Consider the following 14265-nt stretch of genomic DNA (forward strand, 5'->3'; position numbering starts at 1 on the left):
GCCTGACATAATGCCCCCGCCGCACCTCACTTCGAACCTCCTTGGGTTCTTCACCTCCTTCAAGGAAGGACACCATCACTCACCTGTCGCCCAACCCAGAAACAGCAGAGTTCTTGACTCGTCCGGCTTCCTCACCCGCCACGGGCAACTGACCTCCAAATCCCATTCACTCTGCCTCCCAGACGGCTGCTGAACCCACCCGCTGTCCACCTGGTGCGCCCGCTCAGCTGTCATCACCTCTTACCTAGAGTATGATAAAAGCCAATCGTCTCTCCTGTCTGTCATCTCCTCTCCTGCCAATTCATGGCCGGGGGCACGGCCCTCAGGAGAAAACGCACACTCCTCTCTTTGGAGAATGCGCCCTGGACCCATGCTGCACCGGGACCAGCTCGCGCCATGCCTCACCCCCACTGTGCAATTCCAGTATCCTTTGGCTTCTAAGCCTCGGCAGGTGCCGTACTTTCTTCTAAAAGCATCTTCTTTCCTTTGGCCCCTTTCACGCTACACTTATGTCACTATTCAGCTATCAACATGAATGTGACTCTATCTTCCACCAGATAGTGAGTTCCCAGGGCACAGGCTATGACCGCCTTGGTTACCAATGTCACCTCAGTCTAGCACAGCACAGGTACACAACAGGTGCTTAAAAAATGTGTTGCTAGGAAGAGAATGGCCTCAAGTGTGAACGCCACGTTCCTAACTAGATTAAGCCTTAGTCTAAAGAAAGTAATTCGACTTAGTAACTACAAAGAAGCCTGGAAACCACCTGACCTGAGCTTGGCCACATCACAGCCGCACTCCTGGGTTCACCCACATAGAAGACACACGTTATAGGAACAGAGAAACCAATATACGTGAAGACTCCTTTGTAAGAAGAATGACCTCCACAAAGATGTGCTAATTATGACCATCTCTAATGAACTGAACAAAAGTCTGAAACCACTGAGACCGGGGTGAGACACAGGGAAGAATCTCTCCTGTAGCCAAGCTACCCTACTTTTGGGATGAGCTATGAGGACAGATCACCAAATGAGAGCGTGGAATGACATTCAATGCAGAACACTATACACGGGAAAACCCAGCCCTTGAGGACGCTCAAAACTCAACACTAAAAACATCCAATTAAAAGATGGGCAAAAGATACGAGCAGACAGGCTGCTGAAGCCACGCAGACGAAGCACATGGAAAGACGCGCAGCACCACTAACCATCAGGGAAGCGCAAACTGAAATCACAGGGACCTTATCACCGTCCACCTGTCAGAGGGGCTCAACTAAAAGCCAGTGTCACCACCGGGTGGTGAGGAGGATGCAGAGGAAGATCATTCAGGCACTGCCGGTGGGAATGTAAAAGGGCGCAGCACTCTAGAAAACAGCTCAGCAGTTTCTACTGAAACTAAATATGCAGCTATGTACCCAGCAAGTGTATGCCTAGGCGTTTATCCCAGAGGAATAAAGAGTTCTACTCACGCACAAAACAACTGCACGTGAATGTTTACGGCAGTTTTATTTGTAACGTCCCCAAACTGGAAACAGCCCGGATGTTCTTTAACGGATGAACGGTTAAGCAACCTGGGGAACCCACACACCATGGACCACCACCGAGCAATAAAAAGGAACAGACTATCAATACACACAACCTGGGAATCCCCCAGAAGATTATGCGGAGTGAAAAAAGCCAACCCCAAAAGGTTACATGCTGTCTGACGCCATTTACAGAACACTCTGCAAGTGACAAAACGACAGCCACGGAGAGATCAGTAGTGGCCAGTGGTTAGTGGCGAGGTGGACAGAGCTCCCAAAGGGCAACAAGAGGGATCCCTGTGATGACAAACCTCCCCTGGATCCTGACTCCATCAATGTCAATATCCTGATTGTGATACTCTATGTGGTTTTGTAAAAGGTTACCATCGAGAAATGGGTATGTAGGATTTCTCTGTATTATTTAACAACTGCACGTAAACCTACAATTACCTCAAAACGAAGAGCTTGATTTAGAAAAATTCCAGCCTGGCCACCTGTCTGGGCCAGTCAGGATTTGTGAGGGGTAACGGATATTCCAGCCCAGGGGGGACAGATCAAGGATGAGCAGCAGACCGGAATGGTGGGTTTCTCTGAGAACGAAGTTTCTAGCTGTCTGAACCAGGACACAAAACAGCGATGATGGTACTATGAATGTCCCTAGAGACCCAAACGACTAAAGCCAGAAATTAAACTGTTTTAAACTCTGGCCAGCCACACCCTCCGTCCGGTTGCTGCTCCGCTGACCCACGAGAAAATAAAGCCCCACGTAAGGAGTCGAATGAGGAGAGCACAAGTAGACCTTACGCCTCTCCACACACACAGAGCTGAACGAGATAACCTCCGAGTCCCCCATACTCTGGGGCTCTTCCGTGCTAGGAGAAGTCACACCCTGAGGCTAATCGAGGCAGTCACGGCAGATGAGAAGAGGTGAAGGCACCGTACACGCCCTGCCTCCAGAATTAAGTAGCATGCTGGCCACTCACTCACCTGGGTGGCAGGGTGCTGCACAGCCAGCCCCCGAAGAAGCCTCAAGATAAATGGCAGGGCCGGGCGAGATAAGAACTTTTTCCAGATGTCAGCATCCAGACTGCAAAGGAAAAGAAGGCAGATGAGCAGGCCAGAGGGGCAAAACCTATCTGGAAACCAGCTGTTGACCTGTTCTGGCTTGTTTCCCTGTGACCCTTCAAGGGGGCCATCAACAATCACAGAGGATCACCTAGCTCGGCCGGGCAGCCAGACAAAAAGCACTATTCCAAACAGAAAGCAACAAGCTGCCACCTGTTCCCCAGCCCCGAAGGGCTGTGCGGTGGCGGAGTGGTCACCCTGAGGGTTTCCAAAAGAGGAGGGAGGCTCCGAGGAGGGCCAAGGGGGGAATACGTGAAGCTTTAAGCCACAACGATGAAGGAGAAAAGGGCCCAGAAGAGGGAAGGAAAGCAGTCGCTTTGACAGAGCCGATTCTTACTTCTTGGCACTGGGAATGTGTTTCTGCATATAGTCCAGCGCACTCTGGGTGATTCCCTTCTGGAGAATCAGGTCCTTCAGCTGATGCCCGTTGCTGCTGCTCTTGATGCCGGCTGCGATCTTGCAGAAGCAGTCCAGGAAGACTTTATCGTCGCCACTGTGGTCTTCATCGTACCTGCGGGAGAGAGCAGAGCCTCAGGGGGTGAAGGGAACGACAAACGTGCACCGTGGCGCTCCCTCGGTTGACGACCTTCAACAGTGTACAGGGTCAAGTACGACACGAGGATGCCGATCCGGTTCCCGCCACTCTCCGTTTCCCGCCGTGTGCCGCACACTCCCAACGCTCTCTCGCGTCTTCACGCTTTTTGCACCCGTGACTCTCTCCCTCCCGTCACACCCCTGCCCCATCTCGCCAGCCTCTTTACCGTCTCTGCCTAGCCAACTTAACAGTACGCTGAGCCCCCAGTTACGATGGACCCCTTAAAGGCCAGACAGGCGTGCATGACCCTAACAGAACTTCAGACGAGTCTTCCCTAGGCCACAGGACGAGCCCGGGCGTTGGGAGGACCCTCCCGTAGCCGAGATGCGAGCACGTACTTGTCAAAGCTGCAGTACGGCTTGAAGCGCTCCACCAAGATCTGCATCTTCTCCACCTCGCCAAAGGACAGGTATGGGATGATGCGAAGCAGACCCTGGAGCACGCTAGGGTTGGAGCGAACAAAGGTGCTGTTGATCTGGTCCAAGAGCATCACAAGCTGATCCTTGTCGCCCGTCAGGAGGAGGTTGCCCTGCAGCGGGAAGGAGGACGGAGGGTCCGGTAACAGGGTCAGGACTTCGGTCAGCCAACATCTGAACCCCAGAGGTCACCCACTTCCCTCAGAAGCGGCGCTAGAAAAGCCGTCTTGGCGCTTCCTGGGTATGAGTTTCACTTGATACTAGTTTCTAAGTTTCTGCGCGGCTCTATTAATAGTCTCACGTGGTCGAAAACGCTAACACAATCTCCCCTCCCCCGAGGGAACGCAGGCTGCCCACTGCTCACTTGGTCCCACCTCTAGCCAAAGGATGAGTACCAACAGGGATGGGGGAAGGCAAGGGCACAACAGAGAGAAGCTGAACTGGGACTTGGGACACCTGGGTTCTCGGCCTGATTCTGCCAGCAGCCAACTACATAACACGGAATAGCTCACTTAGCTTCTCCGCGCTTGGAGTTCCCTCAACTGGGCAATGAGGGGCTGGGCTAAGGCCCCTGTCTATGAGCTGGAACATGCTAGGATTCCATTAATGAGAGCTTCTGAGTGAACGAATACCCTCAGCAGCTTCGTTTCCTCCAAATCCGCAGATTTCAGGCTTCAATGCCATCATGTCACCACTGCTTTGTGATTTCTATGACCTGAGCAGGTTCAACCATTTTTGGACACAGCTAGACGCAAACAAGCCTGCTGCTGGTAACGAGACCGCATATGCTCCCAGCGTCTGCAGATGGACAGACTGGCCCCACGCACCTTGTCCTCACTCAGGGGCTCAGCATTGGATTCATCCAGAATGATCTCCATGATACTAAGCACCTGCTCGGCCACCGCCGCACCGCCACTGTCCTTGCTTTCTTGCTCAGCTACCAGGGCCTGTAGGAGGAGACCCAGTCAGTCTGGGGATAACACCACAACCACTCGTGCTGATGGGATCTGCTGCTCACCAATGCCTTCATGGCCTTACTTCCCAGATATCAGTGCACGAGGGCGGGGGCGGGGGGGGAGGGGGGACAAGCGTGTGGATGTTTGCACACAATGAAATTGTGATATTCCAGATGTCTATCTTGGCTGCCCCGAGGACAAGGGCATTACTTTTCTAGGGTATGTAGTCTGGACTGTTTTATAAACTTCCTCTTGTCTCTGGATTCAGGAAACAGACAAGGAAGTTCTCACGTGTCATGGCAGCAGCACAGGGGTGAGCCAGCAGGACAAGGGACGGTTTGAATGATCCGTGCCTCAGGCCAGTCAGCCAGACAGATGAAGAGTTTGAAAAGGCCACAAACCCTTCTCATCTGAGCCCGGATGCTCCTCCCCCGACCCAGGACTTCTGAGGCCCACTCTGTCTTCTGCAGCCCATACCCCTTACCAGGTTTAGGGTACCCAGCATGACATTCAAGGTGTTCATTTCCAGCTTGACCAGCTGCTGCCGGTTGACTTTCACCTTCACACAGTAACTGAACAATTTCAGGAGCACCTGACAAGAAAAGCCAGTCAAAACCTGTGAGGCTATCTGAGAGTGTAAGATGTGGGGACGAACAAGACAGAAATGTTTGAGAGCAGTCATGTACAATCAGCAAGTACTCTTCCTGAAGTACAGGGGACAGTAAGGAAAAGTGCTTCCTGAGGGGACATGGCAAGGCGGGGAAGATCTCAGATCAGGTTGGCATTTTGAATAGCAATGTTCTCCAGCAGTAGGTCACGTGGCCTCAGCATATCTCTACCATCTCTTAAAATGGCAATGACACCAATTCCTAGTAGAATTCCCTGTTGTCTTAGGGAAATTCTGGTTGTAACTCCGAATCTAACAAATACTAACCAGAAAGATCCCAAAACTCATGGCCTGTGGGAACTCAGAACCATGTAGGTCGTTTATTTAGTTTTCCTTAAGACACAGGTGGGTTTTCTTCTTTTATTAAGACATAAATGGCTCGTTTTTTACGTTTTTAAAACTTTAATTACTTTTAGTTGCTTTTTCAATTCTAATTCTCCACATAGGTCACGTAGAACACAAATACTGTAATATGTGTTCTCATCTCCTCTGCAGCTGAAAATAATAAATAGAGTAATATTTGTGATCCTCTACTCCTCAGGAGATGGTTGGATGAACTCCCGAACCAAATCCTACAAAAAAGCCCGAAAGGGTTACCCTATGAAATCAATTTAAAAAGCAAGAATAAGAGTAATGGACTAGAGTGCAGTTTTGTAGGGAAAGACAGGCACTGGTTCCACAGTGGCTAAAGAAGACACAGTAGGAGGCTGCCATCACCGCTGCGGCTTCGGGGACAGCCAAGAAGCAGGGGAGTGGGGAGTTTCCAGAATCAAGAGCTCGGGGAAGCTGCCAGGCCCTCCACTGGCTTGCACTGGCCCAGGGCACCAAGCCGCCCTCTAGGGTTACGCGTGCCGGCACAGTGGCTGCAAGCTTCCCTCCACAGGGGCCTCTCTCAAAACAATGGACCGGTCCCACCTTGCCGCCCCGACTCACAGTTAGAAGGTGGCGTCCCTGCTTGAAGTCTTTGATCCCTGCCAGTCTGTTGAGCATGCACTCCAGGCCCCCACACTGTGCCATGACACCAGCCATCTTATACACTTCTTCTTCATCTTCTTCTTCATCTGAGGGAGGAGGGAGGCCAAGCGGAAATGGAGGCAAAGATACAGATGGAAATAAAACAGATAATCCCCTTCCAGGCTGACAGCCAGTGCCCTTTCTCTTACCTCCGACAAAAGCATAGCAACGAAAGGGGTCAATACTGGATATGAAACTATGAGACTGAAGCCAATTAAAATTATTTACTCAAGAATGTGAAAACACAAGCACCACCACCACCACCATCGGGGGCAGGGGAGGAACTAAGCTAAAAATCAATCTGAACTCAAGTTTGTTGCCAACTGCACTTTATTTCCCAAGTTTTGTTTGGCCTTGTTTTAAAACCCCTGAGGTGTGTGAACTGGGCCATAGATACGTGTACTCTTTCTCAGTTGGGGAAGTAATCTCCCGTCAATTCTGATCAGAGGTACAGGGGAGCGTGTCCAGAACACCCGTAAATCCCAGGATGTGACCCACTCACTGGCCCCAGACTGCTAATGCAATGTGCATCAGTGTCTGTGGGAAGGGCCTACCTGTGGTGGAGTCCAAGGACTCGATAAACTCCTCGGTGGCATCACCCAACAGCCCCCGCATGCGGTAAACGATCCTCATGGGCTCTCCCTGAGCAGGGACATGGGGAGAAAGGTGCTTGTAAACAGGTCCAGGAAATGAAAGGGACTCAACACCTGGCCTCGCTCCTGTTTCTCTACAAGGTCCTAATCACAACATCTGGAATCCACGTGCGATGCAACTTACATCGGGGAAAGGAGGTTTATTTCATGTAGTGTCTACCACAGACCAGTTGTGTGAGCCTTTCATAACCACAGTCTCATTTAATTGCTTCGAAATCGTATGTAACAACCAGGATCGCTATCATCTACCGATGCTTTACTCTGTGCTAAGTTCTGTGCTAATCAAGCACTTCAGATATCCTCTTAAACTAGGTTAAGCAGCTTTTTCAAAGTTATCCAATAACAAGCGCAGCCTAATTCCCAGCTGTGCTTCCTTCAGGAGCACAAACTCTAACCAATGGGAACCACTACTCAAAGAATCCGGACAAGTAAGACGAGATCAGTGAGATCAAAGAGCTTTGATTCAAGACTCCGGCCGGAATCAAAAGCAAGAGCATAAGCCAATCCTGAGGTCTTCACATAAATACAGCAAGAAAAGGATTCTTCCAAAGTTACTCATGTTAAAACCTCTAACCTGATGGAATGATTAAAAGTAAGTCTTTTGCAAATTAGAAGATTAGAGCACTTTACTAAATCGGAGGATTGTGAGAGGTCACTATATACCGGGTACTGAGTTAGGCATTCTACCATCGACACTATTCTCATTTCGGAGAGAAGAAACAGGGCTCTGAAGTCACACTGCACGAAATGAAGGTGACGAGCCAGCACCACAGTACTGCTTGCCTCTAAGCCCGTGCTCAGCTTCAGGACAAGAAACCCTCGTGGGACAGAACTTTCCAGAAAGGCCAGTTGCAGAAGTGTTCCCAGCTACGGAAGCCCAGTGGGAACTAAGAAAGAGAATGGCCAGAGAACAAGGGCAGAAACAGAAAGAGACCTAGGAAACAGAACAGGCTCTAGTCAGTAGCTAAGGAGACAGGCTGTTTATCAGGGGAAAAGAGCGTAGAGTTAAAAAAGGTGCCTGCGCTTTGTCAGAAGAAGCCCTCAGTGGGCTGGGCACTACTGTGAAGGGCAAGCGATCCTCCTCTCTATCCTGACTCATGGTTCAAAAGCGGAGACGCCCGTGTATGCTCTTTGGGTTCCAAACCACCATTTACAAGGGCAGCCACCGAAGCCTGATCTTAATTTTTGTGTGCCTCACGGATTAAATCTGTATCATTCTGTTCTGACGCTCAAGTGCCAACGACAGGATGCGCTGAAGGGGGGCAATCTCCCGTGTGACCCTCTGCCAACGGGCAGCAGTACCCACGGACCAGGATTCCCGGCACAGAACAGAAAGGAGAGAAGCGAAAACATGTGACAGAATGAAGGCCAAGATGTACTAGCCAACACTACCAATTTAGCATCTGAAGCTCTCCAGAAACATGTGGGCCTAAATCCAGAGGAGTTCACTGTGCTTCACGGGCAACTAGTTTGCTGTACTCCAATTACTTCCTTGATTCGCTTACTAGAAGGTCCCCCTAATGAAAAGACGGGAAGGAAAGGGAAAGAAATGGAGGAGGAGGAAAAGAAGGGACAGGGGAGAGAGGTGAGCAGAAGAGGAGGGAGGAGGAAGCGGATTATCTGAGACTCTCAGGAGAGGTCGAGTAGCACCGAGGTGGCCCAAGGACCAGAGCGCCAGGCTTCCTTTCCTTCCGTCTCCCCCCCTCAAGGACAACTGCTGTTTGCACCCCAGTCTCCCCTCCAGTAACACAGAAATCACACTCGCGCCTTGGCAGCGCCAGCGGCCATGCTCCGAGCGGGCAGGCCCCTGAAAGCAGAGGCTTCGTCTCGGTCCAGAGGTGCCGCACACAGAGCGTTACGAGACAGTGCACACTCCCCACCGCACGCCTCCTCTGGCGCTGCCTCGCCGGCTGCATGGCCAAGAATGCCCATCCTCTCCTGAAGCTCTTCCACCTCTGGCCAGAGGCCTCAACAGGAGGACGACTGGTTTTCTCCACAACCACGAACAGGGAGGCACGGCCGTGTGAGCGCTATTTACAGCGAGGTAAGTGACGATGAGCGGTTCCTCCCGGTACCAGTCTGCACAAGTCAGGAAAGTGAAACCCCACCTCCAAGCAAGAAAACAAGCTGCGTACCTCATTTGTGGTGCACCAGACCTTCTTGTAAACCTCGGCCACAGGAAGATCCAAACTGATGATCTTATTGTTCACTAGAAGCTGGACAGAAGAGAAGATGAGGCTATTGTTCCAAATAATTACAAGGCGAGTGCGTTTCAAGAACAAAGGGCACTTCACGGCAGTGGTTCATAACTCATCGCTTTTGCGTCCTGGATCTACAGACTCTCCCTCTCTAAAAAAACGGCACGTGTGTGCACAACACACAGAACGTGGGACGCAACTGCAGAAGCTACAAACACCCTTAACCCAAACCATGGACTCCAGGTTAAAAACCCCTGCTGAGGATTCCCTTTCAGGTTTTGCCAGAAAAAGCAATTATTCCATCTTACCCAACAAGCTTTTCGCCCCTCAGATGAGAAGGCCGGACCCTGGAGGCTGCCTGCCAGGAGGCATCAGACACAGGGCCAGAAATCTGCACAGGGGCCACCGTGCCAGTATTTAGGAACTTAATTAACTTGGAATCCCCGGGAAATCTCTGCCAGAGCATCGGGAACAACAGAATCCTACTTGGTGACGAGCGATAGCCACAAACCATTCGCTTCCTGCATGCCAGACATCGGACAGAGCCCCGGACAGGTAATTAACCTTAACACCAGGTAAGGCAGGCAGGTGGGAATCACTGGCCCCATTTATAGATGAGGAAGCCGGAGCAAGCTACCTGCCCAAGGCTAACCAGCTACTAAGTAGGGAGGAACCTGGATGTGACCCCAGCCCGTGCTCTTCACCAGGGTAGCAATGTCCTAAGCTCGTTACCTCCATCCCGCTGTCGTCCTCCAGGAGAGCCACCAAGTCACAGTCCTGGCAAATCTTGTTCTTTATATCCCTCATAAGTGGCCCAATGCCTGGCTCATTGCTGCTATATGGGTTCCCGGGCATCCTGCCCTGTAGGAAGTCTTCTTGTTGAGGGTCCTTCTCCAGAGTCACAAAGAATTCAGTGACTTCATTCTCCTCCTAAAGGACAGAGACAAGGACGCATCAGCAGGGATGGCATAAAGATACCCTAAGAGGGTCGGCAGAGGCACTTTCAGATTTAGAACATGCCACCTGGCTCCACGGACACTCTGGGGAAAGCTCATCCAGCCCCTTACACATTTTAAGACATAAGCGACAAGAAACACAGAGGTGATTCCAAATATACTTCAAAGAGCCTTCACTGTCAGCCATCTCCTCTGAAACTCAAGGGTGGAGGAGAGAAAGTCTACCAAAATAAGCACACAGGCAACATACGGAAGCTGTGTTATTGAAACAAGGGGAGGGGCTTCCTCGCCCTGCTCACCTCAAGCAACACTAACCAATCTGGAGCCGGATGACTCTGCCACTGAGAACCCCCGAGTCAAGAGGAGGGTCTATTACCTAACACTCAGGTGCGCCCACCCCAAAGACCTCTCACCGTTAACTGATGATACTGGTGGGGTCCCTGGACCATATCATGCTCTCAGACAGCTAGGCTAGGGAAACACGCACTCAGGTGTGTGTGCACAAAAACATGGGCCTGAAAACAGGGAAGAGAGCAAGCATTTCTTCTTGCTCTGGCTCAACATTGTTTCTTTCACAGCATACTGAACCGGTAAGCAACAGGATTTGGGCAATGGGAGGTCAGACCCGGTTCTTGAGAAGACTGATCCAGACCTTCAATCTAGGAAATAAGACCAAGGAAGGTCATCTGATTTCCCACCATCAGAAGCAGGAAAACCATGAGACTACTTCTGTGTTGTCAGTGGAGCTTTCTAAAATGTGGCTCAACTGCCCCCAGCTGGCGAGACTGCCCATGACCAAGAGGCTTAGCGGCGGGATGGCGGCAGGGACACCCCGAGAGGCAGGGGAAGACGCCCTGCTTACAGGATAAATGATGCTGCAGAGCCTCTCAAAGATGAAGACGGGGGTCCGGTAGTCATCCAGGTTGTAGCGCTTGGCTGTCTCAATGCACACAGCCATGAAAGCCTTGGTTTCTGATTCTGTACCTGCCAGAAATCAAAGTGGCCACGTCAGTTAGGAGACAGCTTCGCACGTAAAAACCACCATGAAACTTTCCATGAAGTACAGTCACCAACAGGTTCCTTCTTCCTGGTACATTTTTAAACGCACTACATGACAGCATCGATGCTACAACTGGAAACCTGAGGCGGACTGATTTCGAGGCTCAGACCGCGCTGCATTTGAAAGTCCCAGCACCCAAGTCAACACAGCGCTTCCGGATCGGCTGTGTACACGTCTTGCTTCCTCTCAGAATTATAACCTCCTTAAGGAGAGGAACTATGCGTCATTCAACTAATGTCCTCTTGCCCAAAACAGGTACTCAAAAATGTCAAATAGTAATCCTAACCGTATTCCAGGCAAATTCCAGGGAAGGTATAACTTTAAGCTTTGGTCTGAAAGATCAGGTGGATGGCCTTCTACAAGCCAGACAGACGACTTCAAGTCACAGGAAAAGGAAGAAATATGCTTCAAAAAGGGTCCAACTGGCAAGGTCACAAACCAGCTCAGCACGGCATGATGAAAATGCATCAGAAGGAGGGCCTCTACATCTGGCAATATGGCAGACTCCACTCCCTGACCTACCCCCGCTTCTCACCACTTGAAGGTAATGTAAAATCCTGAAAACATTTATCAGTGAACTGCCACACTAGCAAAGATGAATCAAAAACCAAAAACTAAGAGAAATCAGGAACCTAGGGAGGTTAGCAAAACTCTGAAGCTGGTGTCTGCCTTGAGCTTTGGCTTCCACAACCTGCCAGGATTTGGGAGCCAGACACAAAGGCCCGGGTCTGCCAAGGTGGACAATCTAGTGGGAACCCCTCCCCGACCCACACAAAAGTCTGGTGTCCCCAAAGAGCTACCTACACCCATTGTATAAGGGTCAACGAGAAGTAACTCTACCTTTCCCCTAGGCAAGTCACTGAAACAAAATTGTCTTCCCTTACAATCTGGCACTGAGTAGAGGGGGGGAGGATCTCCCTTGAGAGAACCTATAACAGGCTGCCCCTCATAGGGGTTTGTGGCTCAAAATTCACACTACCGAAGAGGTCTGAAAAACCTGAAAAACTTGGGTTTCAAGACAGCCCCATGATGCAGTGTCCCCAGATGCCTCGCAGAAGCAGTTATAAATCCTCATTACAGAAACCCGTATTTGACTTGGGTCCTAAAGAATTCCCACAGATTGGGGCGCCTGGGTGGCTCTGGCAGTTGGGCAGCCAACTCTTGATTTTGGCTCATGTCATGATCCCAGGGTCATGAGATCGAGCCCGTCAGGCTCCGTGCTAAGCATGGAGCCTACTTGAGATTCTCTCTCTCCCTCTCTCTCTCTCTCTGCCCCTCCTCACTCGTGCATGTGTGAGTTCTCTAACAATAAAAAAAAAAAAAGAATTCCCACAGAAAACCTCCAAAATGTGAGCTCACAGTAAAAAAATCATGAAATACAAAAAGATTTAAGGCAAGAGCTTAGAGCTAAGATTTAAAGAGCTGGAATAACATAGAGCAGCATCAGATCAATACACTTCAAATCTTAGAATTAACAGACACAGAAACGTCTGCTGTGTTTGAAAACTTTAAAAAAAGGGGGGGAGCGTGAGTAAAAAAAGAAGAGACTATAAAATCTGTAGAGGAGCACAAGGACTCAACAAATAGATGAAAGAGCTAACTCAGCGAAGAAAAAACAAATGACCTAACGAAAGAACCAAAGAGATCCTCCAGAATCAGCAGAGAGAGATGGTGAGATGAACCCCATGACAGAGAGGCAGAGATGGATGAGAGACTGTGGGTTCCACAAGAATGAGGGAGAGACTGTAGCAAAGTCAACGGAGGAAACGATGGCTGAGAACGTGCCAGAACCAGCGAAAGACACCAATCCGAGAACACGTGACTCCCTTCTGTTCTGTGAACTTAATATAAAAAGTCCAAAAAGACTGAGCCCAGCTCTGGAATTTTACAGCTCCAAGCACCAGAACTTCTTCCCCTCTTTCCTTGAGCGTGGAGAGACGCTTGCCACCCCCTCCAGCAGGAACGGAGTCCCGGCTCCAGGCCATAGGCGGTGCTACCTGTGGTCATGTCCTCCAGCATCTCCAGCAGCATGTCCTGGGTCTCATCGATCAGCTTGGTCCTCTGCACCACCAGCTTTCGCAAGCACAGGTACCCATTCAGCACTGTGCCCACCAAGCGACTTTTGAAGTGTCTTTTGATGGACTCCACCTCGACAAAGGAGGAAAGAAGGCCTGTGGGGACAGGAAAAATCTGCTGCAAGAGCTCTGAACGAGCAGGGGAGCAAGGAAGGTCCATGTCTTCCAAAGGTAATGAGCAACTCCAAAGCAACTTCCAAGCACAGAGCTGGTGCTCAAGGAAGTGAACCGGTCCACAGCAAACAGGAGCTCAAATACGTAAAGCCACCGATGAAGAGAAAACTACGGAGCTGAAATATGCACTGAATCAACACAAGAGGGAAGAGAGTCAACCTCAGCACCCCAAGACCTAAGGGTCCGTCCCCACACTGTGCCCAGGGTGCCTAAAGGAAGGGCCTCTTGGCTGTCTCTACCTGTGAGACTTTTGAGGGCATAGCCCTGCTGCAGGTCAGTGCTCAGGGTGGCCTCCTCCAGGGCCAGCAGGCGGGCGATTTCCTACAAGGACCACAAGCACAGTTAGTGACAGCACCGCTGACGACATCGGCCCCCTCCACCTGCGGCGCCAGGAGCCAGCAACAGCAGCCAGGTGCTCCGAGGTTCCCCTTCTACTCCAACGACCCCTCGAGCTGCACTTCTGCCGAACTCCTAAGCAGCCGAGGGCAGATGCAGTGATGTTAAGGGGTGGCTTAAAGACAGAGAAGAGCCGAAATGCCCCCAACGGGTTGCTGCTTCCTCATGCTACAGTCACAAAGATAATACTTTCGACAAATACTTCTTCTCAGCAAAAAAGGAATACCAGAAAGTTTACCCCAGTGGAGGGCCACGAAAGCCAAACGGGGGAAGGGCTCTCCTGGGCGGGGGGCAGGTACCTTGGTGATGAGGTTGCCCACGTAGGGGAGGACACCCCGCGCGGCCAGGTAGACTTTCCAGTGGGCTGAAGTGATGAGCTTCTGGTAGAGAGCCAAGTACTCGGCGGCACACTCGCCCGCTATGCTCAGCTCGTCCAGGTAGCTGGCCCGCGACAAGAC

At 50.9% G+C, this 14265-nt stretch overlaps 1 protein-coding gene across 6 annotated transcripts in view; it reads right to left on the minus strand.

Moving 5' to 3' along the window:
• The window catches only part of UBR4 (ubiquitin protein ligase E3 component n-recognin 4), a 132345-nt gene that overhangs the window by 15526 nt on the left and 102554 nt on the right, over positions 1 to 14265 (minus strand). For all 6 annotated transcript variants that reach the window (XM_030326123.1, XM_030326120.1, XM_030326124.1 and 3 more), the window contains 13 exons: positions 14107 to 14248; positions 13651 to 13732; positions 13160 to 13333; positions 10965 to 11086; positions 9879 to 10076; positions 9084 to 9164; positions 6850 to 6937; positions 6215 to 6342; positions 5099 to 5206; positions 4486 to 4605; positions 3581 to 3771; positions 2985 to 3158; positions 2510 to 2609 (listed from right to left, as the gene is read on the minus strand). In XM_030326123.1, the coding sequence (XP_030181983.1) occupies positions 2510 to 2609; positions 2985 to 3158; positions 3581 to 3771; positions 4486 to 4605; positions 5099 to 5206; positions 6215 to 6342; positions 6850 to 6937; positions 9084 to 9164; positions 9879 to 10076; positions 10965 to 11086; positions 13160 to 13333; positions 13651 to 13732; positions 14107 to 14248 (1708 nt within the window). The remainder of the gene's footprint in view (positions 1 to 2509; positions 2610 to 2984; positions 3159 to 3580; positions 3772 to 4485; positions 4606 to 5098; positions 5207 to 6214; positions 6343 to 6849; positions 6938 to 9083; positions 9165 to 9878; positions 10077 to 10964; positions 11087 to 13159; positions 13334 to 13650; positions 13733 to 14106; positions 14249 to 14265) is intronic.

Source organism: Lynx canadensis, chromosome C1 (genome assembly GCF_007474595.2).
Source record: "Lynx canadensis isolate LIC74 chromosome C1, mLynCan4.pri.v2, whole genome shotgun sequence".
NCBI classification, from domain to species: Eukaryota; Metazoa; Chordata; class Mammalia; order Carnivora; family Felidae; genus Lynx; species Lynx canadensis.